Source organism: Brachyhypopomus gauderio, unplaced genomic scaffold (assembly GCF_052324685.1).
Source record: "Brachyhypopomus gauderio isolate BG-103 unplaced genomic scaffold, BGAUD_0.2 sc60, whole genome shotgun sequence".
Classification (NCBI taxonomy): Eukaryota; Metazoa; Chordata; class Actinopteri; order Gymnotiformes; family Hypopomidae; genus Brachyhypopomus; species Brachyhypopomus gauderio.
The window spans coordinates 59972-85099 of NW_027506881.1; the positions used below are offsets into that span (position 1 = coordinate 59972).

At 43.5% G+C, this 25128-nt stretch overlaps 2 protein-coding genes across 2 annotated transcripts; both read left to right on the plus strand.

Annotated features, from left to right (window-relative positions):
- The first annotated feature begins 12650 nt into the window (after positions 1-12650).
- Positions 12651-17074, plus strand: ostm1 (osteoclastogenesis associated transmembrane protein 1). Its single transcript, XM_076988103.1, has 6 exons — positions 12651-13100; positions 13484-13598; positions 14053-14150; positions 14267-14377; positions 15257-15422; positions 16457-17074. The coding sequence occupies exons 1-6, from the start codon at positions 12753-12755 to the stop codon at positions 16510-16512; spliced, it is 894 nt and encodes a 297-aa protein (XP_076844218.1). The 5' UTR covers positions 12651-12752; the 3' UTR covers positions 16513-17074.
- Positions 17075-22645: 5571 nt separating this feature from the next.
- LOC143489227 (uncharacterized) lies at positions 22646-24738 on the plus strand. The gene is made up of 3 exons (XM_076988100.1): positions 22646-22912; positions 23196-23319; positions 23492-24738. The coding sequence occupies exons 1-3, from the start codon at positions 22809-22811 to the stop codon at positions 24452-24454; spliced, it is 1191 nt and encodes a 396-aa protein (XP_076844215.1). The 5' UTR covers positions 22646-22808; the 3' UTR covers positions 24455-24738.
- Positions 24739-25128: the final 390 nt, after the last annotated feature.

Sequence of the window (25128 nt, forward strand, 5' to 3'; positions counted from 1 at the left end):
AGTGAGCACCGCACTGTAGTTTGACTGGGTTTAACGTTCCTGTGTGCGTTGTAGGTTGTCAGCAGCGGTGATGACACCGTGCATAACACACTATGGTCAAGCACCGGTCAAAGTGGGCGGAGTCCGTGGTATCCCTTCTCATATCTTCACTGCAAAAGAATGAGACCGGTACTGCACACACACCTGCTGTGTGTTGAGGAGTGTGAACTCCTGACCAAAGCTAATTCCCCATTAATAAACATTCTACTCTTATTCATGTTAAAAAAAAACAGTGCATAGATTTGTATGCAATTAAATTTTTAGTTTCACTGGAGTTGTTTGTGGATGAATAAGCATGTTTACTCTGTGTCTTTATAATTCCTATAATTTGATTCAAGGCATCTTGAATTACGGTGAGGTGTACATCCTTCATCATCATCATCATCATCATCATCATCATCATCATCTTCTTCATCTTCTTCTTCATTACTATCACCACAGTTATCATCATCCAAAAAGTATTTGTACGTCTAAACAAGTGACTGCCATATTCACACCTTACATACACACATTTGCACACACACACACACACACACACACACACACACACACACACACACACACACACACACACACACACACACACACACACACACCTGTCTCTTTCCACCTCATCCTGAGCAAGCCCCTGAAAACACATGTCATGCAGTCTAACTGCACCTCGCCCAGTCTAACTGGCACGTCGACGGACGCTTTCTGACAAATCTATTTGGGGCAAATTGTCAGTGAGAAACTTCCGCCTGAGCTGGCCCGGACAAAACTGGCTGTTGGACGCACTAAATCCTGCGGCAGGAGGGTCGGCACAATGGGCTGTGAATGTGTGGATGGGCTGGCAGTGGCTCGGGTCTGACAATGGCCGGATTAATTGGTCCCTTGGCTGACTGATTTGAGATGGCTTCACTCGGGTCCTCTCTGTGGGGTGCACCATTGTCCTGCTCCTGATTCCCACTTTTCACAAACTCCAAACAAAAGTCAATTTCTTTCTCAAGGGGGTTTGGGAGTAGAGGAGAAATATCGGGCTCTCGTGTTGCGGCGTTGGGAGAGGTGACTCAAACAGGGAGACTCCTTTTTCTTCAGGCTTTGTCTCAGTTTTTGAAATGGGTGACTTAACTCTCTCTCTCTCTCTTTCTCTCTCTCCCTCTCTCTCTCTCTCTCTCTCTCTCTCTTCCCTGCGCTCTGTCACTGTGCTCCTCCGGGTGCTATCTGTGCTGGTCATGTGTATGAGGGACACTGGGGGCTTCACAGCCTCCAGACACCTGTTGAGAATGCAGACGGGTGAGCTGAGCTGAAGGGGAACTCATTAATATTAAAATTTGGGAGATGCCATCATGTTGCTGCGCTGAAATCGGTCTGATGTCGCTCCCCCACGACCCCCTGGGACTGTGGTCTCTGTTTCCAGCCACTCATGAAACCCCCCCCCCCCCCCCCCCCCCACCACCACCACCATCCACCCTCCACCACCTTCAACCCGCCACAGTTCTCCTACTCTCTTTTCTGTCCTCTCATTATCATTCTCTCTCTCTCTCTCTCTCTCTTTTTTTTTTTTTTTGAAAAGTCTCGTTAACAAATTATGACAGCTGGTGAGAAGAGCCGGAGTCTTTCACAGACTTTACACAAACACTCCTGGGCTCACGGTGACCAGAGTCTCTTTCAGCTTTGACATTAACTTCATTCTGTTTATTTGTCAGAGCTTACTGAACTCCTCAGGTGACGGTCTGTGAATGCCACGCGCCCCAGAGAAACGATGCGCCTGTCAGAAGAGATCTGATCACATTATGATTATGATAATCCTGATATAATAGATATGATCAGGGTCGCAGATTCATCACTATTCATTCTCGAGTGACACTTTCCATCACAAACCCCAAAATAATGACAGTACAGTTGCACAAATTCACCTCTTCAGTTAAAGACACATGCTGTGAATTGTGGCCAAAGTAAAAACCTTCAATTTTCAAAAATTAAAAAAACGAAAAAGAACATAAGAAATTTCAAACAGTAGAATTATTGTGTGACATATTTGATGACATCTGTGTGGAGCGAGATTTTACACTCCATTTAAAATAAGACGGTGTCATATAAAAATATAAATGCGACTCGTGGAAAAATTCAAACTTCTTTTGAATTATTGATTATTTCATACACATGACCAACTATTTATTTATTTTAAACTTAAAGAATAATCAATAAAAGAAGTGAAGTGTTGAATCACACTTTTTGAAGTTGGAGTTAAATGTCAGATGAGCGTTGGAATGCGTCTCAGCCTGTAGACGTGAGAAGATCTTCTCCTGTTAGGATCACACAGGCTCAAGAAGAGACACCAGTGCTGACCTGAAATCAGATTTGTCTTCCATCCTTACGGATCCTGGTCATCGTGAGCTAAAATTAGCACTGATCTAAGGCCGGTGCTTCTCTTATGCTCGCATTTCCCCTGATTGCACCAAGACACAGTTTGGCTTAGCCACAAGGTCAAAGGTTCAGAGTCAGAGTTCTCACTAACTTCACCTCATCCTGCCCCACTGCCCCACATGACCAGAGATGACCCATTTAGGCATGATTAATTATTCAAATTAATCGTTCTTAGACAGACATCAAGGAACCTTTTAGGTTATTCATATGACAGAAATGACATAAAATGAAAAATATAAAAACATATTTTCAAGATTCATAAACATGTTGTATGTTACATTGTCATTCTGCAGTACATTCACCTGTTGATCTGCATCACAATTATTACAGTTGACCAGTTATGGAAATTAGCATAATATAATAAATGTAACAATCTGCGTATATCAGACTACCGTTGACTACTATTAGACTACTATTACATTCCGAATCATTTTCATGTAATGTTCTCAATTTTGTCACACGTTGGATACATTTATTCACGGGGTGTAGTGGTCTAAACTGAGACGCTGGAGACTTGGATTCCCGAGCTGGAGACACAATGAATGAAGTCGTTATGGCTGAATGACGTTGTTCCTCCTGGCTGTGGGAAGATCACACCCTGCTCATTAAGTTAGGAGGCTTCATGTTGGAGATCAGAGCAAGACGATACAGGGAGTGTTCAGGGTTAGAGGGCCCAGGTGTTACTGAGAGATCCCACTGTTTCCATAATGAAGTGTGCATTACTGCTCTTTAACATGGCTAGCATGTTGTTCGTAATCTAAGTGGATGAGTAAGTTTTGAGCGTTATGTTTGTTTCAGATCATGGTCATTAAGGTGCCCTGACCTCTCTCCTTCTGATCACTCCATCCCAGGTACGTAGCCGTAATGGAACAGTGGACATATCTAGGTAGGCTGTATAATGACCAGGTCAAAGGTGAGCGTGTGAGCCAATCAGTGTCATTTCCTGTACAGTAGCAAGTTTTAATTTCTATTTTCCTCACAGTGGAAGTGAGAATCTGGCAGTTGCCAAATAATGCCCAGACTCCCCCCCCCCCCCCACCAACACACACACACACACGCACACACACACCCCTCCCTATCTCTCTCTCTCTCCCTGTACCAGAAATTCCCTCAAAAGCTTCAAACACAAATGTGGCACACAGGCCCGGCCCATGGCCCTCTGCCCCTCACTCCGTGGACTCCACTGTCATTCATAACCTTTCCTCCTCGCTCCGCAAAAGGAGGAGCAAAGAGAGGAGGGAGAGAGGGAGGGGGGGAGGAGGACTACAGGGAGGACCATGAACGCTTATTTAAAAAGACTTCCTTTATTGGACCATGTGCAGGCAGTTCACTCACAAAGGCCTTAAATAGGATATTTTCTGTTCCCTATAGTCACTTTCCCTTTTAAGTACCGACGCGAAAAAAAGTAAGTTTACAACTCCCTGCACAATGGAACTCTTCACTCTCAGGTTGCTGAGACCCGCACTGACCTGGGAAAGTTAATTAGGAGGCCAACAATGAGCGAACTGGAGCAAAATACTTCGTCTCTCCTCCAGCCAAAGATGTCATCCATTAATTAGGCAAATCTTTAAGGTGGGCTTATTGAATTTACAGAAAGGCCGTGGTTAGGGCGGGCTGGGTTTTTTGATCAGGCCCTCGCCCTAAACAATGCCTTCTCCTGGTTAAGGGAGGTTGGGCGGGGGCTGCAGAAGAGGAGGAAGAGAAAGAGGTGGAGGTGGGGGAGAAAGAGACGTATGGGCCGTGGTGCAGTGAGAGTCTCAATGGGACGGATGATGGGAGATTCACAGGGGGGTTTGGGGACATGCTTCAACGATGATGTCATGCAATGGCAACCTGGGGCCTTGAGAAGGGGGGGCGTGGTCTCCAGCCATGGAGGCCACTCAAAGTTAACATTACTGCATCTAGGCCAAAGCCTTTTCTGTAGAGGGCCCTTACCTCACACACACACACACACACACACACACACACATGCTTGCTGATCAGAACTCTCACCCTGTGTGTTTTTTTATCGTAAGCATCATTAGCACATCAGAAAAAGTCACATTGCTGAATGTATTAAGTCCGTGAGGCCTAATTTAATGATATTTTTTTTATATCTTGCTTGTTATGGTCTGAACATCCTTATGAAAAATTGGAGGTATTTAGCAATAAACATTCAATAGTATTTTAGTATTCAGGACACAGGTCTACATTATGGCAAAATATGAACAATATTTAATTTTAATTTAGATTTTTTTGTAGATATATATATACATATATGTGTGTGTGTGTGTGTGTGTGTGTGTGTGTGTGCGCATGTATATATATAACACACACACACACATCAGTTGAAATGTAGGCCTACTGTTTGACTGATTGGCATTAAGGCTACATACTTTTTTAACAATATCACTTTCCTTTGCATAATTATTTCTCAAACCCGTTTACTCTTGATACTTTAGGATACATTGACATTATCACTTGACCTTTATCTTGAAATTAAAGGTATTGTAATTAAAATAAATAAATAGTTGTTCTTTATTTCCCTTCCCAGGTTTGTGCCATGATCACAGGCGTCATGTTTTGAGTTACGAAACGGATCCGTCTGATCATGTGATCACTCAGCTCCTAATCACGTGATCACTCTAGTCCTTGTGTGAATAAGCAACTTGTTTTAGACAAACAATGGTAGTCCTGCATGTTGTTTCTTTGAGCTGTTAGACGGATGTGTTGTTAGACGGGTGTGTTGTAGGGCTTTGTTTAGGCTTCCTAAAGAGCTATAAACATCTCGAGAGTTATGTTCCTGATAGGGGTTTTCAACTCCTCAAAGGGAGCCTTTATCCTCAAACCATTATAATAGCCAGAATTTAACACCAAATTCTGTTTTTTTTTTGGCCATTATTATTGTTCTTGAGACAGATTGATGTCAACACCTAAAGATGAATGTATTTTTAAAATGTTTTACTTAATTTATTTGACTTAATACAAACTGCGTTTGAACATTTGCTTTCTGGCCTTTCTGGGAAAAGATGGTTTAGTTTAGTGTGTGAGCGTTTAAAGGTCTGATTGTTCCACAGGTCCAGTAAGCCAAGTCTTAGAGCTGGGTGGTGGTGGTGGTGGTGGTGGGGGGGGGGGGGGGGGGGGGGGGGGGGGGGTTGCCCGCCCTTTTGACATGACTGGTCTTTGTGCCCAGAAGCCTGTCCCCTTCGAGACGCCCCCACTCCCTCCTCTTTGGCCTCCCCACACACCCCCTCTCTCAGTCGCCTAATCGGAGGGGTGGATCTATGTGTTTTGTTGCTTGTCAAAAACAATCACTCTCGGGCCCATTACAGTTGCTGCGCGTCCTACTTTAATTGGTGTAACGCGCGGGGGGACGAGCGCGAGGGCGGCCCACGTGGAGCGCGAGGGGAGAGGGAGCGAGCTCGCGCTAAACTGCACCCAGCACCCAAAGAACCGTTCTGGGTGCACACTGGGTGCGGGGGTAATAAGGAGGTGCGGGTGTGTTTGGCCTTATGAATGTTAGGTTCACTCCTCTGTGAACATCATAAAAAAAACTACTTGCCAGAAAACGCCCCATGTTTTATGTTTTCTCAAATTTTATTTCCTACTTTACGCAATTTGGCCCAATCTGCACGGCTTAAGTGGTCGTGATGGTTGTGGGGTGAAACGACTATGTTTCTCCACGAGAGCGCTCGCATGGCCGCCCCTCTCAGTCCGGTCACTGGAGGTCGGTGGGAGTTTATGTCCAGTTCGCTGGAGCTGAAAGGAGTCACCATCGTGCCTCGTTATGAAACAAGACGTGTGTGCGTCCCGGTCCGGCCCAGCGGTGCGGGGTGACCGCGGTATCCGCCGTGGCCATCAGCACAGACCAACAGTGAGTAAGTCACCGGTGTCTTAGTGCCGTGCTGCCTGGCAGCAGGTCTGGTAATTATCCCGTCTGTGTGTGCAGGGACGTCAGAATCAAACGGCCCGACCAACACCGTCAGCACAGACGAACTTCTCCTCGAACCACTGGTACGTCTGGAGAGGCGCGATCGCCACCCAACACCGTTAGGTTGGTTCAAAATCCTAAACCTAAAAGTTAATATTTCTGAATTATATAGAATATTATTAAGTATGTGCTCCATACATGCTTTAGAATGAGAAGTAATGACTGAGTCTTGACCACGTCTTTAAAAACATTATTTGAATGTGGCAAATATTTATTGGGTTACTTTACGCACTAATTAAATAAGGTTTTATCATCAACCCGAGTGTATGCTGCCTACACAAATTAATAACTCGTGTTGGTAATAGTCTTTTCATTAACAACGCTCTATTCTACGGCCAATGTGTTTTCATACTCCAAAAAAGTTGGAAAAAAAGTTGGTAATTATCTAGCGGAGCTGGAGGTGTTGAACCGTCTGTGGAGAGTGAGAGTGTGTGATCCAGCGCTCGTGCGGAGCTGCGTTCACACCCCTGCAGAAGAGTGAAACCTTGGTCCTGAAGAGTGAAACCTTGGTCCTGAAGAGTGAAACTTTGGTCCTGAGCAGCTGTCACCCACCTCGGCCGCTACTGCTGTGGAAGTCAGGCCTAATCTCTCAAAGGAATCAAGGCCAAAGAAAGGCAACAAAAACTAAGTCAAGCGTAAAAAATGAAACGAAATCTCTATTATCAGCTCCAGCATTTCCCAGCAAAATCAGGCCGGTTTGTCATTGGAGTCAGACCCGGGGGGGAGTGTGTGTCGCTCTGGGTTGGTACACTCACACCACGCACACTGCAATATTTCTGCGAAAAGGGGCCTCGCATTTGCAAACCCCCCCCCCCCGTCCCATCCCGCCGTAAGCATTAAATGCAGTCTGACTTTATGTTGTATAGGCAGCGCAAAACAAGAACAGAAGCATAAAGAAACGCGGTTTTGGGGGATTAGGGACGGCCCAAAGGACAGAGAATAACTTCTGCATAACTTTACAGCGCCTCTGTCCCGGTGCTTAAAGGAGCCAAGTTTAGTCAACGAGTTCAAGCGCAGCATTTAGTTAACCCTTACTATTCACAACAAGCGCCGAACCGAGCCCTGAGCCTTGGGTAGGTGAGGAGAAAGAAAAAGGACTTGATATATATATATATATATATATACTGCTCAAAAAATAAAGGGAACACTAAAATAACATCCTAGATCTCAATTAATAAAAATCTTTGAAATCAGTTTAAAATCTCTCATTTCTACATGTTGTCTGTTCCATTTGCACAAGAGCAGTTGAAATTGATTCACAATCAGTGTTGCTTCCTATCTGAACACGAAGTGTGGATGACTTGGAGTTACATTGTGTTGTTTAAGTGTTCCCTTTATTTTTTTGAGCAGTGTATATATAATACAGCCTATAATAGATATAATATTATAATATAATATATATAGATATATATGTGAGTGATATATAATAGATATATTATTATAATAGAAAGTATATATATATATATAGAAGAAAAAAATTATATATATATATATATTATATATATATATATATATATATATATATATATATATATATATATATAATATATATATATATTACAATATTATATCTATTATATATATCACTCACATATATGTAATTATGGATGTATGGATAAAATGTTGTCCATTCCATGACGTTTTATACAGTTGTATGGTAAAATAGACACAAATGCCTTTCAGTTAACACTCTTAGCGTACCTTTCATACTGACCGATTTTAGTCCTTGAAGCATATGGATCATTATTAATAATGCCGCTTGGTAATTGTTTCTTTTTGATTTGGTATAATTGGTGGAAATCGTGGAATCGGAAAAATTGCTATGTGACATATACATATCCACAATAAGTAGTAAAAAAAACTTGCTTTCGGTAGGGTTAGCGCATCCAGAGAAGAACAAACAAACACTGGAGATCATTTGGTGAAGTCCCATCGATCATCTCCTCCTGCTCGACACCCCCTGAAGTCCCCAGCGGGGTGACTTTGATCATCCATTTGGGGTTTCACATTAGCGGAGATGTTGGAGAGCTAAAGCCACAATCCACAACATAAAAACTGCGAATGTACGCCAAGGCTGCCGCTCTCGCATCAGAATAGACCTTAATACGGAGCCTCGGAGGCCCCATTTCCATTAGCTCTGATGACTGTGAAATTGCTGCGGACTGCAAGTTATCAAGAGGCACTAATTTCACATTAAAGACCATTGACTGCAGTGGCTTGATTCGAGGGTTTACGACAATTACCACAATCAGGATGTGAGCCCAGATCGTTTACCTTGACTCCGTCATTATTTTATGGCCGCGCGCGCTCACACGTTCGAAAATTGCACGGTGTCAAAAACCGGGCAGCGCGCGACAAGCGATGCACGAGAGAGAGAGAGAGAGAGAGAGAGAGAGAGAGAGAGAGAGAGAGAGAGAGAGAGAGAGAGAGAGAGAGAGAGAGAGAGAGAGAGAGAGAGAGAGAGAAAATTGTTAAAAAAAAATTTTGAAAATTGTAGAGAAGTACATAAAGCTCCCAGAGAACAGAACGTCTTCATATGTATATATGTTAAAAGTGTGGACACACCTTTATTTATTTTTATTATTTTATTCTCGGAAGATGGCAAACCAATTATGGATTTATTGATGCAGTCAGAGAGAGAGAGAGAGAGAGAGAGAGAGAGAGAGAGAGAGAGAGAGAGAGAGAGAGAGAGAAATATATGCTATAGATAGATATACGGAGACAGAGAGAAATAGATAGAGAAAGAAAGCCAAATAAATAAATAAATATATATATATACATACATAGCCTATATAAGAAAAATATATATATCCATCTCAGCAACACCACGACTATTAAACATACACAACTCACCACTGCACATGTCCGACTATTAAACATACACAACTCACCACTGCACGTGTCCGACTATTAAACATACACAACTCACCACTGCACGTGTCCGACTATTAAACATACACAACTCACCACTGCACGTGTCCGACTATTAAACATACACAACTCACCACTGCACGTGTCCGACTATTAAACATACACAACTCACCACTGCACGTGTCCGACTATTAAACATACACAACTCACCACTGCACATGTCCGACTATTAAACATACACAACTCACCACTGCACATGTCCGACTATTAAACATACACAACTCACCACTGCACATGTCCGATTCCTCTTCTACACAGTTTGAGACAAACTGCTATTTTGCTAAATTGTTACATGGAAGGAATATATTTTTAAAATAGGCAAATTTTACATTTATTATTTTATTCGCATTAATAAACAAAATACAATAATATAAAAAACACAATACTGGTGACATCTGGCAACAAATATAACATAGTTGCCAAAATGGCTAAAGCAACATATAATCTATATTCTTTTAATCTATATTCTTTTAATCTATATTCTTTTTAAGTTTCATGCAAATTGTTTTTGAAGAAAATGAATAAAAACCCTGTTTTTTAAAAAACCCAGTTGCCTGGGTTTTCTGTCATCAGTACAGACAAAAAATAGGAAATTCTGAAGAGCTGGGCTTGTAGCTCTACCACACACCTGCAGCTCTACCACACACCTGTAGCTCTACCACACACCTGCAGCTTTACCACACCCCTGCAGCTCTACCACACACCTGCAGCTCTACCACACACCTGTAGCTCTACCACACACCTGCAGCTGTATCACACACCTGCAGCTCTACAGCACACCTGCAGCTCTACAGCACACCTGCAGCTCTACCACATACCTGCAGCTTTACCACACACCTGCAGGTCTACCACACACCTGCAGCTCTACCACACACCTGCAGCTCTACCACACACCTGCAGCTCTACCACACACCTGTAGCTCTACCACACACCTGTAGCTCTACCACACACCTGCAGCTGTATCACACACCTGCAGCTCTACAGCACACCTGCAGCTGTATCACACACCTGCAGCTCTACCACATACCTGCAGCTCTACCACACACCTGTAGCTCTACCACACCCCTGCAGCTCTACCACACACCTGTAGCTCTACCACACACCTGTAGCTCTACCACACACCTGCAGCTGTATCACACACCTGCAGCTCTACAGCACACCTGCAGCTCTACAGCACACCTGCAGCTCTACCACACACCTGCAGCTCTACCACACACCTGCAGCTCTACCACACACCTGTAGCTCTACCACACCCCTGCAGCTCTACCACACACCTGTAGCTCTACCACACACCTGCAGCTGTATCACACACCTGCAGCTCTACCACACACCTGCAGCTCTACCACACACCTGCAGCTCTACCACATACCTGCAGCTCTACCACACACCTGCAGCTCTACCACACACCTGCAGCTCTACCACATACCTGCAGCTCTACAGCACACCTGCAGCTCTACCACATACCTGCAGCTCTACCACACACCTGTAGCTCTACCACACACCTGCAGCTCTACCACACACCTGCAGCTCTACCACACACCTGCAGCTCTACCACACACCTGCAGCTGTATCACACACCTGCAGCTCTACAGCACACCTGCAGCTCTACCACACACCTGCAGCTCTACCACATACCTGCAGCTCTACCACACACCTGCAGCTCTACCACATACCTGCAGCTCTACCACACACCTGCAGCTCTACCACACACCTGCAGCTTTACCACACACCTGCAGCTCTACAGCACACCTGCAGCTCTACCACATACCTGCAGCTCTACCACACACCTGCAGCTTTACCACACACCTGCAGCTCTACAGCACACCTGCAGCTCTACCACACACCTGCAGCTCTACCACACACCTGTAGCTCTACCACACACCTGCAGGTCTACCACACACCTGCAGCTCTTGTGCTATTTTGGAGTTTTAACTTGTGGCCCAACCTCAGCACGTCTGAGTGACGTGTGTTCAAGTCCCCTCATACACAGATCTACTGGTCACATGTTGCTTTGCTGCCTCTAACATCTAGGATGTCAGCAGACTTGTGTCTGACTCTCTGGCCATGATCACACTCACCCACCCCACATGCACCAGAAAGGAAGACAGAGCACCTCCTTCTCAGAGTTCAGGGTCAGTGTAGAACTACACCCATACACCAGCTCTGTCTCAACGTATGAACTTGGTTGGTTCATAAGATATCGGTTCAGGTCTTCCAACTGCAATCAAGTTCATTCTCTCACAGAGAAGTAGTGATAGTCATCAATTAGTCTGTCTACAATGTAAATGAAACAGAAAGCACTTTGTTAAGTAAAGAGACATTTTTTTTTATTAATCTGTTTGTCATACAACTCAGCTTTGTCTGCGTGGAATCACTTTCTTATAATATTACATAAATCACATTATTATATTGTATATTGCATATAGCCTAGTAGTAATTGTACAAGTATACTGAATATTTAAAAATGCTAAATTACAGGTTTAAATTTTCTAAAACTGTACAAGTAGACTTAATCTAAAATTTCTTCAAGACTTTGTAGAATATACATATACAATATACATGGCTACATCGAATACAATGCATTTCCAATTTTTTTCACCCCTACAACCCCCACACTTAATACACCCACACCCCCACACCTAACACATCTACACCTAACACACCCACACCCCTACACCCCACACACCACACACCCCACAGCCCTACACCCTACACTCCACACACCTCCAACCCTCTGTTTGGTCTCCAACACCACGCAACGTGGTGGACTAGTCCTAGATTTTGTCAAATCATTGATCAAACCTGAGAAGGCTACAGTGTGTTCTGGTAAAGTTAGAGTCAGAAGGGCCGCCTTCATTAACAGCTTAACTAACACGTCTATGCTTGTGGCTTACAGACACAAAATAATTATCTGAAGAATGACAGAACAGTCTTGTAAGAATCTGTTCCTCACAACTGTGTAATGCATTATTTATTTGCTATCAGTTTAAATTTGCTTCTGAAAGACATTAACCACGGAACAACATATATCTGGTTAAGATACCTTAAATTAACCTAATTTAAAAAGTATATGTTAAAAGAACTACGGTGTATGAACATTATAGAATAAACAATATAGACTTTAAACTAAATGTAAATATTTAAACTTCTAAATACGATATTATTAAATACGATTTAAACGTCTAAATACGATAATTAATACCTAAAATAATCAATACATGTCTGTTAACGCCTTTCGCTCACTGCCCCATAAGGACCGTACAGGGGGCGTTTGCGCATGCGCGGCCCTACCACGAGACCACGTCATGTGATCAGTGTGAAAACAGGAAGTGTGTGTGTGTTTTGTGTGTGTGTGTGTGAGTGGGGACGACAGACACTGCGGAGTGACTTCTACCACCCCAACATGGGCGTCTGTGAGCGGTGTGTTCGTGCGGTGCGGTTACTCTTTTGGGCGAGTGTACTCACGTTTGTCACCGCGGTGAGCGTGTCGGGTCAGCCTCCGTCCCCCGGAGCGCAGGTGTGGACTCTGGGTGTGGTTCCGGAGGACGGACAGGTCTGGACTCTGGGTGTGGTTCCGGAGGACGGGCAGGTGTCGGAGCGGTGCCGGGAGCTGCTGCGCGTCTTTGGGCAGCGCTACGGCACTTTGGCGAGGTGCCTGGTGACGTCCGCGCGCCCCGTCACGCTGTGCCAGCACTGCCACGCGCAGTACGCGCACCTGCACGACATCTACACCAACATATCGGCCGATCAGGTGAGTTCTCCAACGAACCGGACATGTGTCGCGGTATCGGTGCTGATCCACGACCCGAGTGTATTGTGCAAGGTCGTTTTTAAAGAAGTCCCCCCCTTCTGATCACATGCGTGGCATCTCGTGATGGCGGTGTGTGCATCATTCGTGGAACAACTTGGCTGTTAGACTAGCGAGACACAATCCCAGATCACCAAGTTATGAGAGGACAACTTTACTTTGTGGTATCTAGTAGTGTATATGACCTTTATTGTAGCAAATGTAATGTGTATGATTGTTCATTCTTTAGGAAGCCAGTTTAATCTCCGATCGTTGAAGACAACAGGTCATGAAGCAGTTCTGAGACACACCTTCCAGATAATCTGTAGTGTCTGTTCTTTTTCCAGACAGGTCCTGGGAATGTCAGCTGTCAGGTTGTCCTCTTGCGGTCAGACAGACTGATGCTGCTGTACAACCTTTACAGCAGTTTACACGACATCTGGGAATCGGCCGAGTGTACCAGTGAGTTTGATGTTATAGCAAAGAATTAAACGTTCACCGGGACTCGTCCAACATGTCTACATCACTCACATGCTGTTTACCTTTTACAATTAGACACTGTTTGGGTAAAAGTTCATTTGTTTAACACACATCATGACTGTCAGAAGTGTTACAGGAAGCTTATTTTCTGGTACTGAAGTAACATGGCTAATAATATCAGTTTCAGAAACAGAAAGCATTTCTCAGGGAGTTTTGATTTAACTTTACTGACTGCTTGTAACTTTGGGTAATAACTTGTGGTTAATCTGAAAATTAAGCCTTTGCTTTCTAAACCTGATTTTGTAAATCCTAAATTAGTGGAGATCACTGTGAATGTTAAAACAATGAATGTGTTGTTTGTAGGATTATCGATTTTGACTGTGTGATGATGTCAAGGGTAGATTAGCCGTAACACTGTTGTTTCTGTGTTCACCAGAGTGTTTGAATCATAACCAGACAGATCTGAACAATGAAACTCTTTCCTTCTTAACAAGACTCAATCAGTCTCTCAGCTGCTTTGAAAAATACCAGCAGGTAACATAATGTACATATTGTAATTGATATAGATGGAAGACGTTAATGATAGATCATAAGTTATCATAAATCACTGACTGCAGAAAATTTGTGTATGTGTGTGTGTTTTCAAACAGGGTAACCACTCTGACCTTTGCAAAGAGTGTAAGACAACATACAAAGCACTTAATGAGCTCTACAGTCAAATATCGACTAAGAAGTCTCTCTGTATTGATATAGAGGATGCAGTAAGTTGTGTTCTTATCTAACTGGGTCATAAATTGTGAATTTTTATATGACGAAATACGGAAACATTTCATATGCACATTTTCATGTAAAAAATTTCTTGTGTAAGCTTATTACAATATAATCGGTCTCGCGTGCATGTTAAAATACAAATGAGCTTAATGGTACAGTATTAACACTTGGACAGTGACATATTGGTTTTCCTTTGTGCAACAATACCTGGTTAACATTACAGAAACTTTTTGTTAGAAATCTATTAGTCACTTCCTGTATGAATAAATAACAGCATACTGAAAATCTAAAATAAATAAAACCATTCTTAAACTATAGCAATAAAGCGTTGACATGGTGGCCACCACCTTAGCCTGAAATGTCCACAGATATCGTGGCCCTGAATGTTGGGGGCCACTTTGATGGAAGATCTCCTGGGTGTTAGTGGAGCAGTTCAGTGGTTAGGACACGCCTCCAAGTGGTTAGGACACGCCTCCAAGTGGTTAGGACACGCCTCCAGTAACAGCTGAAACTCAGTGGAAACTTTACTTCTTTGTCACTGCTAAAACAATGATCCTATAATGGATAGATCATATAATGCCAGGCCATGTGACAACAGTTCTTTAAATATTTTCTTCAGTTGGACAAAACTAAACCAAATTACCATGTTCTGGGACCACATGGAGATCTTGTTTGCTATTTGACATTAGTATGGTGAGGTTAAATCTGTTAGTACTTTAAAATATATATTTTAAGACATTTTATGAAATTGTGTTTGTATTTACTGAATTTACACTTTATAGAAAAGGTTTCTGCAAAGAACCCTCCGTATATGCCAGGAGCCTCTCTGAGCGTGTGATCAGAATCATCCTGTGGTTTGTCCTTCCTAGATGAACATGACACGGCAACTGTGGAGCAAGACCTTCAACTGCTCGGTCCCGCGCGAGGAGACGGTGCCTGTGATCGCCGTGTCCAGCTTCATGCTCTTCCTCCCCATCATCTTCTACCTGAGCAACTACCTGCACTCTGAGCAGAAGAAACGCAAACTCATTCACGGTGAGTGATTCGCTCTGGTCCCTAGGGGAGGGGCTTGTGGAATGAAGAGGCGGAGCTCGTTTCTGCATGCAGCAGGCTGGAGCCATTAGAGCAGGGGTACTCAAATAGAAATGATGACGGGTCACATTTTATTTTTTCAATCACTGAAGGGGCCGGTTACGGGGGGTGGCGAACGCATTTGGGCGTCTGCTACTTGTTTGTTGTTGCCATAAAGGCAATCCCCGGCATCGTCTTGAGATCGCGGTGCGCGATTTCAAAATAAGAGCGGATAGCGCGATTGAAAAGAGAGATTCCTAAAAAAAAAAAAAAAAACTTTTCAAAACAGCTCGTGGGCCAGAAATAGATAGCCCGCGGGCCACTATTTGAGTATGGGGGCATTAGAGTATAAGAATCACTGATTAGAGGTTGGAGACTAGATTAGTGAGATTGGAGACTAGATTAGTGAGATTGGAGACTAGATTAGTGAGATTAGAGACTAGATTAGTGAGATTAGAGACTAAAGACTAGATTAGTGAGATTAGAGACTAGATTAGTGAGGTTGGAGACTAGATTAGTGAGATTAGAGACTAGTTTTGTACATTTTTGTTTTATTCCCTAAACTTCAAATGATCTTTCTTCTTAATTTCCAAATAACCCTGCATGTGAAATAAGGTTTGGTTGATCATCTAACCAGTACCACAGGTACAATCGGCTGTGGCCGCTGTACATTTGGGCTGGTCTCTTAATGGTTCCCAGAAGTGTACATTTAATATCTTAATAAGTCTTAATTTATGTGCACATATTAAATATAAGCCAATACAAGAAAGAAAGTGTAGAAGAAATAAAGACATCTAATAATGGGTGGAATAAATGTAGCCTATATTTTGACAGCACTCAGGTGTGACATCACTCAGGTGTGACATCTATCAGGGGTGTTTTTCCGGCATTGTACTGGGTGTGTCCTTAAACTCTCGTTGTAGTTTTCTACCTTTTGAAGCCGACCTGGTAGTGTGTGATGAGCTTCTCAACCTCATGCCCACGCTGTTGTTCCACAGCTAAGAGGGCCAAGTCCAGCCACAGTCTGATGAACATCCAGGACAAGCTCAGCTGAGTGCAGCAGGATCAGGAGGAGACCAGGACACTGGGCCTCCACCGCCCTTCCCATCATGCACCTCTCTGGGTGGGAGGGCCGGTGGCTTCCGTCACACGGATCATCTCCAACACGACCTCCCTGTCTGAAGACGGCTGAGCATCGGTGAAACGTGGCTTACGCATCTAAATGTTTTTATTATGATTTCTTCTTCTTCTTCTTCTTCTTCTTCTTCTTCTTCTCTCACTTCATTGTGTCTGTCTTGTGTTGGGGGGGGGCGAGAGCGTCCAAGCGTGTTTATGCCAGTTACCGTGACTACTACGTCCCCGTTGACCTGGGGCTCCAGAGGGGCACGCCTGCCCGCGTCCGTGTGTCCGTGAGACTGGTTACACCGTCGTCCCATGGCGAGCACCGCCGCTTTCATACGGCTCATTGTTTACTTCCTTGTAGGCAGCAGGGGACTCGCACGGCCAACATAGCGCCAGTGGCAGCGAGAGAGAGAGTACTTGATGTCCATTAGAGGAGGATCCATTAATAACGATGTGGTGCAAGGTCAAAGGTGCATGTGTGGAGTTGTGGGGGGGGGAGGACAGTGGCTGAAATGAAAGGAGCACGCACTCCACAAGACGCAGGAGACGCTGGGAGCATCACGTGCCACCTTGGCCAAGGCTTTTCTCCTTTAGTCTGTGAAATAGCCGTCTCTACCCTCTCCGCTGCTAATGTGTTATCAAGTAAATACACGGCAGGCCGACTGGTTATTATTGTGAAAAGATGAAATGTGCGTTATATAATATAGACGTACCCTAAAGGTCTTAATTCTACTGTGTTGTGTTGTAGGGAACAATCTGTGGGGGGGTTTTTTCTTTTCGTTTCAATGCTGACATCTCATCTGTTATGCGAACTGTGAAGCACTTAATGCAACAATGACCTAAAGAACGATTTGGATAACTTGGGATATTTGGTATTTCACAAAGCCCTCGGGTAATTGGAAATGCATATTATTATTTCTCTGAGATTTGTATTTGGCGTAGCTAAAAGCCAGAGTGTTATTAACAGGAGGCCGTTGTGTCTGGCTTCTCCGTGCCCTCCCTCGGGTCGTTTCCCCCGTCATTAGCAGCAAATCTAAATGTAGGATAAAGTTATTTGGCCGGAAAATCGCAGCAACACGCACGTTTAAGCCTCCTTGGCTTTTTGGACTTCTGGAGCGAAACGGCAGGTCCACACACTGATCTGTTGAATCACGTGACCGCAGAACGTTTGTCGAGTGAGTGGTGGGTAGAACGTTTCTTCACACGTGATGTAAACGACGGCACACGTGAATCCTCCGTCTAACTCTGTTCCCACAGCAGACCCCCAGTTGTTCCTCCGTGGTGTAAATCGCTCTTTTTGATTTGACCCTCGTGTGTCTGGCGGAGGCCAATCGGATCCTGGAATTGCTGTAAAAGCCGAGAAAACTACAGACAAAGTCTGAGCAAAGTACAGTATTGCCTGATGAGGGAGAAGAGATTATACTTCACTTCCCTTGGCCTGGGTTAGACCTGGTGACTTTGGACCTAAAGAACATTAGAAATGCTGAAGCCTTAACTCAGCTAAGAGTCCTTCAGTGTGTTCAGGAACTGCCCTGTTTAACTATGTTTTAAAACAGACTTTTCGTAAAAGTGTGTTTTTCTTTTTAAAACAATAAAGTAAAAACTGTAATGACAGCACCTTGTTACCTGTAATAAGATGAAATTATGCAAGTCCAAAACAGGTTTTGTGGCATATTGCTTCTCTGGCCTTCATCCATTACTTCTAACCTAGACCTGTGGTTTTAGTTGTGTGTTTTACCTAATCAAATCTAAATGCTTTATTTATGTCTTTGTAATGTATGGCTGAATTGAATAAAGAATCGTGTTGTTATATGTTTGCACAACCAGACTGACCCAGATATGGTTTGTGATGTTTATCAGTTCTTCTGGTGGAGTGCTAGTGTGGACAGGTCTACCACAGGTCTACACAGGTCTTCCTGTGTAACAGGTGTGGTGTAAAGTTGCAGACCCAGTGTTGACCTTTGCTCCCTTTTCACAACGAGCTGCAGCTGTGACAACAACCATGGGCCGTTCTTGACATCCAGAGGACCTTTGTACTTTTTAAAATACAATGAATAGCATGATGCAAAGAAGCTGGCAGCATGTTTTTACATTTACACCAGGCAGTCTTTATCTACATTTACACCAGGCAGTCTTTATTTACATTTACACTAGGCAGTCTTTATCTACATTTACACCAGGCAGTCTGTATTTACATTTACACTAGGCAGTCTGTATTTACATTTACACCAGGCAGTCTTTATTTACATTTACACTTGGCAGTCTTTATCTACATTTACACCAGGCAGTCTTTATCTACATTTACACCAGGCAGTCTTTATTTACATTTACACTAGGCAGTCTGTATTTACATTTACACTAGGCAGTCTGTATTTACATTTACACCAGGCAGTCTTTATCTACATTTACACCAGGCAGTCTTTATTTACATTTACACTAGGCAGTCTTTATCTACATTTACACTAGGCAGTCTTTATCTACATTTACACCAGGCAGTCTGTATTTACATTTACACCAGGCAGTCTTTATCTACATTTACACCAGGCAGTCTTTATCTACATTTACACCAGGCAGTCTGTATTTACATTTACACTAGGCAGTCTGCATTTACATTTACACCAGGCAGTCTTTATTTACATGTACACTTGGCAGTCTGTATTTACATTTACACTAGGCAGTCTGTATTTACATTTACACCAGGCAGTCTGTATTTACATTTACACTAGGCAGTCTGTATTTACATTTACACTAGGCAGTCTGTATTTACATTTACACCAGGCAGCCTGAATTTTCATTTTTAGAAACTTTTTTTGGCACCATGGAACATTCAAATTAAAGTCAATTTGTTTTTTTTAATGCACTTCTAAAACTGCATTTGATGCTGACTAAGCTGAACCTTTGATGTCTAAATTAAAAGTACAATATATATACTGTATTCAAACAGCATACCAGATGTGTTAATATTTGAAATGTCATTTCTGCTACATAATGTCCGATCTTTGCACATTTTCATTGTTTGAGCATTGTTCATTTATCTCCCCCCCTCTGTATTCATACTGTACACGGGTGTATCCATTAGTGCAGTATAAGAGGTTGGGTAGAGCTTGGCTCCTTACATAGACCCACATGAAAACAGAGACCTAGCAGAGATCCACTATACTAAATTCTACTGCCTGAAAATGGGGTATTATTATCGGACAGGTCAAAGTCTCCAGAGCAGGATTAATGATGGATTACAGGATCACTTCATTAGGGTAATCATTCAGTGGCTCAATACCAGCTCAGTTCCTCATAACCACAGAGGACTGTTGAGCTTAAGGCATGATCACCACATTCTCCCTCTGTCAACAACACACACACACAGACACACACACACACACACACACACACACTCACATACAATTGAACCTTCAAAGGTCTTAAGACAGGTCAGCTGGGAATGACATCACAGATGCAGGATGGTGATGTCAGGAAGCGTTGGTGTGTTTCCCACACACACGTTAGCCGCTGTGCTGAGGTGCTCTCATGTCCAGTCCAGCTCCTGACCCAGGGGGTCACACAGAATGGCAGCACCTTCTGGAGGGGGCAGGAACATCTGACCCTGGTGGGCACCCTGCCAGCCCACGGGCAGCACGCTGCTCACCAGCTGGAAGAGACGTCTTCAAAGCCTCCACACCAGGCTGGAAGGCTGGGGGTCCTTAGAGGAAATAGGTGACCATTGTGCTGCCTGGTGTAATCTGAAGTACATTATCCCTTCGTAACAGAGGCTTATGACAAGTGATGACTCACAGCTTTTCTCTAAAGTTATGGGATGTATGGGGTAAAAGAAAATAAGATTAACTAAGCAAGTGAGGGTTTCGTGTTTCTGAACTGTAGAATAACTGAAAACGTTGGCTCAATGAACACAATAGCAGCAGCAGTGGTAACATAAAGAGTCAGTGTTAGAGGTGTAATGAGGCCCTGCTGATACCTTAAACTCACATCACATCTCATTTCATTTACATACTTTTTCACAGCCAGCACAAGTATTGCTTTTTGTGCGTAAATCATCACAATCTGTCAATGAGTTATTCATAAGAAAACTTTGTTTTAATTTTGGTCATCAAACTGATGAAATATAGAGTTCTATAACCAAAACTGCGGTAGAGGTTTGCAGGACTTGTGTAACTAGTGATGGGTGTGATAGCTGCACATACATGCTGCTCTGATCCCATGTTGATTTCTAAGCAGATTTTTTTGCCCTGATGAAATATCACTGTCTTCTAATCATCTTAAGGGAAGATGAAGAAGAGGGGTTGTGACCCACATAATTGCTCGCTGCATATTTAACTCTGATTAGGACACAGGGGTGAGAGCACCTCTCCACGCTCAAGCACACACAGCTCATCACTAACCCTCTCATCGTTTGATAATCCTGTCTTCACAAGGGTCAGTGGCACTGAAGGAAGAAAGACAAAGGTTACTGAACAGGGTATTTCAATCTTCTCCTCTCTGTCTCCCTCTCTCTTTCTTTCTCTGGTTCCCCAACATACTTTGCTTCTGTGCAATATTGATTCTGCACTTTCATAGGATTGAATATTGCTGTTATTATTGTTATTATTATTTTTATTTGTCTCTTGATTTTATCTGACTGTCGTGTCCTCGGGTTTACATTGATCCACGCTTGAAGCTGCAGGATCATGATGTTAGTGAGACACTATCGCCTCCTGTTGGTGTGTTGTCAAAAGATGTCCACGTGTGTTGGAATAAGATGGGCTCCAGAAATGCGCTTAAAAACGGAACACATATCAATCCAATGCTACATAATACTCAACAATGACAATTAACGGATACTATGAGTACAAAAATTACAAATACATACTTGCATAAAGTGATATTTGGCAACAGCAAAGACTAAAAATGAGTTTTATTGGTGAATCAAATTAGTTTCGTTAATGCAGCCTACCGAAGGAAGTGTTCAATATCTTATATCAGTTTCTCTATTTAAGAAGTTATTTAAATACTGAGAACACCTGAATCCTTAGACTTTTGTTTACCTACCTAGCTTCCCACCAACACTATAGTTTACGCATCACTCTAACTACTTCACTAATTACTTATAATATAAATATATTAAGCATTTTGCTTGCACGTCTGATGAAAGACGCTTGTCTGACTCGCCCTGTTTCTCTGGAAACCTTGCGATCCTTAGATATTTTTTTTTTTACTACAAATAACTTTTACTGCAGAGGAATTATTTTTTTGTCGGCCACTAGAGGGCACCCTCAGACAATATTACAAGTAAGAGTGAGAGTGAGAGTGAGAGTGTGGCGACGCTGTTGCCATATCCGCGGAAAGACGCTGCTTGTAGAGTGTTGGTTCTTTGAGGTGAAAAGAAAAGGCACAATAACATATTACGAATTTATTTAACATCTAGAAATGCGTATTTAAAAAATCCAGACTACCATCAGGAATATAAATCCATATAATCTGGACAGTGCAGGCTCATTAAAGTGATTATTCTATTTAATGTGAGCCGTTAATGAGTGGACACCCTGCAACCAGTTCATGGATCTTATTAGACAATAATAAGTAATATGATGAGGTAATGTAATGAAGTAATGAGGTAACGGTATGAGGTAATCTAATGAGGTAATGAGGTAACGTTATGAGGTAATGTAGTGAGGTAATGAGGTATTGTTATGAGGTAATATAATGAGGTAATGTAATGAGGTAATGAGGTAACGTTATGAGGTAATGTGATGAGGTAATGAGGTAATGTTACGAGGTAATATAATGAGGTAATGAGGTATTGTTATGGGGTAATATAATGAGGTAATGTAATGAGGTAACATGAGGTAATGTAATGAGGTAATGCGGTAACGTTATGAGGTAATGTAATGAGGTAACGTTATGAGGTAATGTAATGAGGTAATGAGGTAACGTTATGAGGTAATGTAATGAGGTAATGAGGTAACGTTATGAGGTAATATAATGAGGTAATGTTATGAGGTAATATAATGAGGTAATGTAATGAGGTAATGAGGTAATGTTATGAGGTAATATAATGAGGTAATGTAATGAGGTAATGAGGTAACGTTAGGCACAATTGGGTTTAAGGAAGAATGACGCTAGTCCCGAGCCTGGGGTTAAAATAACCATTAAGGGGGATTCGAGTGGAGTTATTTGGCAACCTATGTGTAAAAAAAAAATCCCCAAAACGCGCGCACGCGCGTTCACAGAAATATTATGGCGCTGGAAACGTGTGTGGCGTTTTTATTAGCAGACGAGTTAGACAGTGATGAGTACGGACATGTAAAAACTACATTACCGTTGAAGGCATGGGGAACCAGGTGAAGCTTGTTCTGTCGCTCCACGCAGTAATACTGTGATATTAATGTAACATTATCAGGACGGCGTTATCGGGGTAGTTCGGGGCAGAAACACTAAAGCCCCCCAGGTTGCACGGTCACGTGGTCAGACAGCACCAGCGGCTTCACCTCACGTGCACACATGAGTTTTGGCCGTTGTTTACAATGCATGTTCGGCTTTGCGCCACATCCGTCTGCACACTGAGATTACACTGACTGCACTGGCCGATTGTGGCTTTGACATTTTATCCCTATTTTTGTGCAGAGATGATGAAGAAGAAGATGATGATGGTGTTGATGAGGGTCACAGTTACTTCAGTGACATCGTGCCAAATCTCTCTGCCCGAGATTTTCAGAAGTATTTCCATCTGTCGCCTACACAAGTTGAGGTACATCCAGAGTTTCTGACCTCCAAATTTAAACTTTACCCTATTTTTAAGCAACTAGTGCAGATCTTTATTCCACCTGATTAATGAAGTAAGACGTATCAGACCACGAGTCCCATTTAGAGGATTTATTATAAGTGTCATACAGTCAGTTCCCTTCTTTCATTGAGTTCAGGAGCTGGTTCACCTGATGCCTCCTCGTGAGTGGACCAGCAGTTCTCTGGAAGGTTGCACGGTGAGGCGGGCGGTACTGGCCAGCCTGTGGACTCTGTCCACCCTGGAGTTCCACGCTAGCGTTGCTGTCCGCTTCCAGACCAGCGAGTCTCTCCTTCTCCACCAGCTGCATGAATTCTGCGCCCTCGTCACAGGACACCTCGCCGATAGGATCTGCTGGCCCAAGTGGAGTGATGCAGAGGCCTCTGTGGCCGGATTCTCTGGCGCCGTTGGGCTGCCTGGTACCGTTTGTGTGGCGGGTTACTGCCTGGTCCCCATGGAGAGGCCCGTGGACGTGCCTGAGCCGGACGCATATCGAGTCTCTGAAACGACGTACGCCGTAAACCTCATGGCCTTCTGCGATCACCAGGGCTGCTTTACCTACGTGAGCGCGGAGCACCCAGGAGCCTGGCACACCTCCAGGGTCCTGCAGGAGACGGACGTGGGGAGAGCCCTGCAGCGGGACCCCGGCACCCTGCTGTGCGGGAAACACATCGTAGGCGATGCTAGTTTTCCACTGTCGGAGAACCTTCTCACACCGTTCCCAGACCACGGGGCTCTGGGCGAGAAGAAGCGCCGTTATAATTCGAAGGTGCAGGCCGCCCTCCGGGTGGTGCGTGGGGCCCTCCACGGCCTCAGGTGGACCTACCCACGGCTCAAGATGCTGCAAATGAACTCTGTGGCCCAAACCAGCCTGGCCGTGCACACATGCTGCATCTTGCATAACATGTATTTGGACACCAATAATGCTGCGTCCCTTGAGTGTATGGAAGAGGAATTCATTACCCAGAAGCCTTTTCATGAGCTACCTACTGGGCACTCTGGCAGTCTGGGAGGAATATCCAAAAGACAGGACATTGCAGCGTCTCTCGGGCGAAAGCCCAAAAAAGAAGCCAAAACCCTTGTGATGTGTGTTTGGCCTTAAACTGGTGGACCTTTTTTATTATGAATGTAATGTATACGCAAGTTTCCTGGTGAGGTTGACCTACCTTAGCACTTACCTAACATTACCAATAACTGAATTAGATCACGCTCCTTATAAACAGTACGTGAAGGCAGTGTTGCCTTAGTTAATTAAAATAAACATGGTAGGGTACATTAAGCTACTCTAGGACAGATTTGAATACTGTTGCCTGCCGGTAAGTACAATGAACTCACTGTTTCTGCTCTTCCTACAGTTCTAAATGAATAAATGACATTCACCAACCAGATCCTGATGAACGTGTGAATGCATTACGACCAGTAAACCCAGTAAATGACAGGTGTGCTATTCATTGAGCAGCAAGTAAATCTAAAATAGTAACAGAAATAACAATCACAAAAAAAAAACACAAATGTTCCTTTATTTTGCATTTACTTTTAAAAGTTTTCTTGAAGACCAGTGAGAACTTCAACAGTGACTAGACTTCTAAAACTTCACCAGCAGCTTACGCCACGCTGCTCAGCGAAGGGAGCAGATGTTCTGGGTGAAGCATCAAACACCCTAAATGGAGCAGTTCCCACCTTCCCCAGTCTGATGTGGTTAATGGCCACGTTTTGTGGAGGTTCACTCCATTACCTCAGTGGACAGCCTGCTAAATACACCCATTACACTTCACG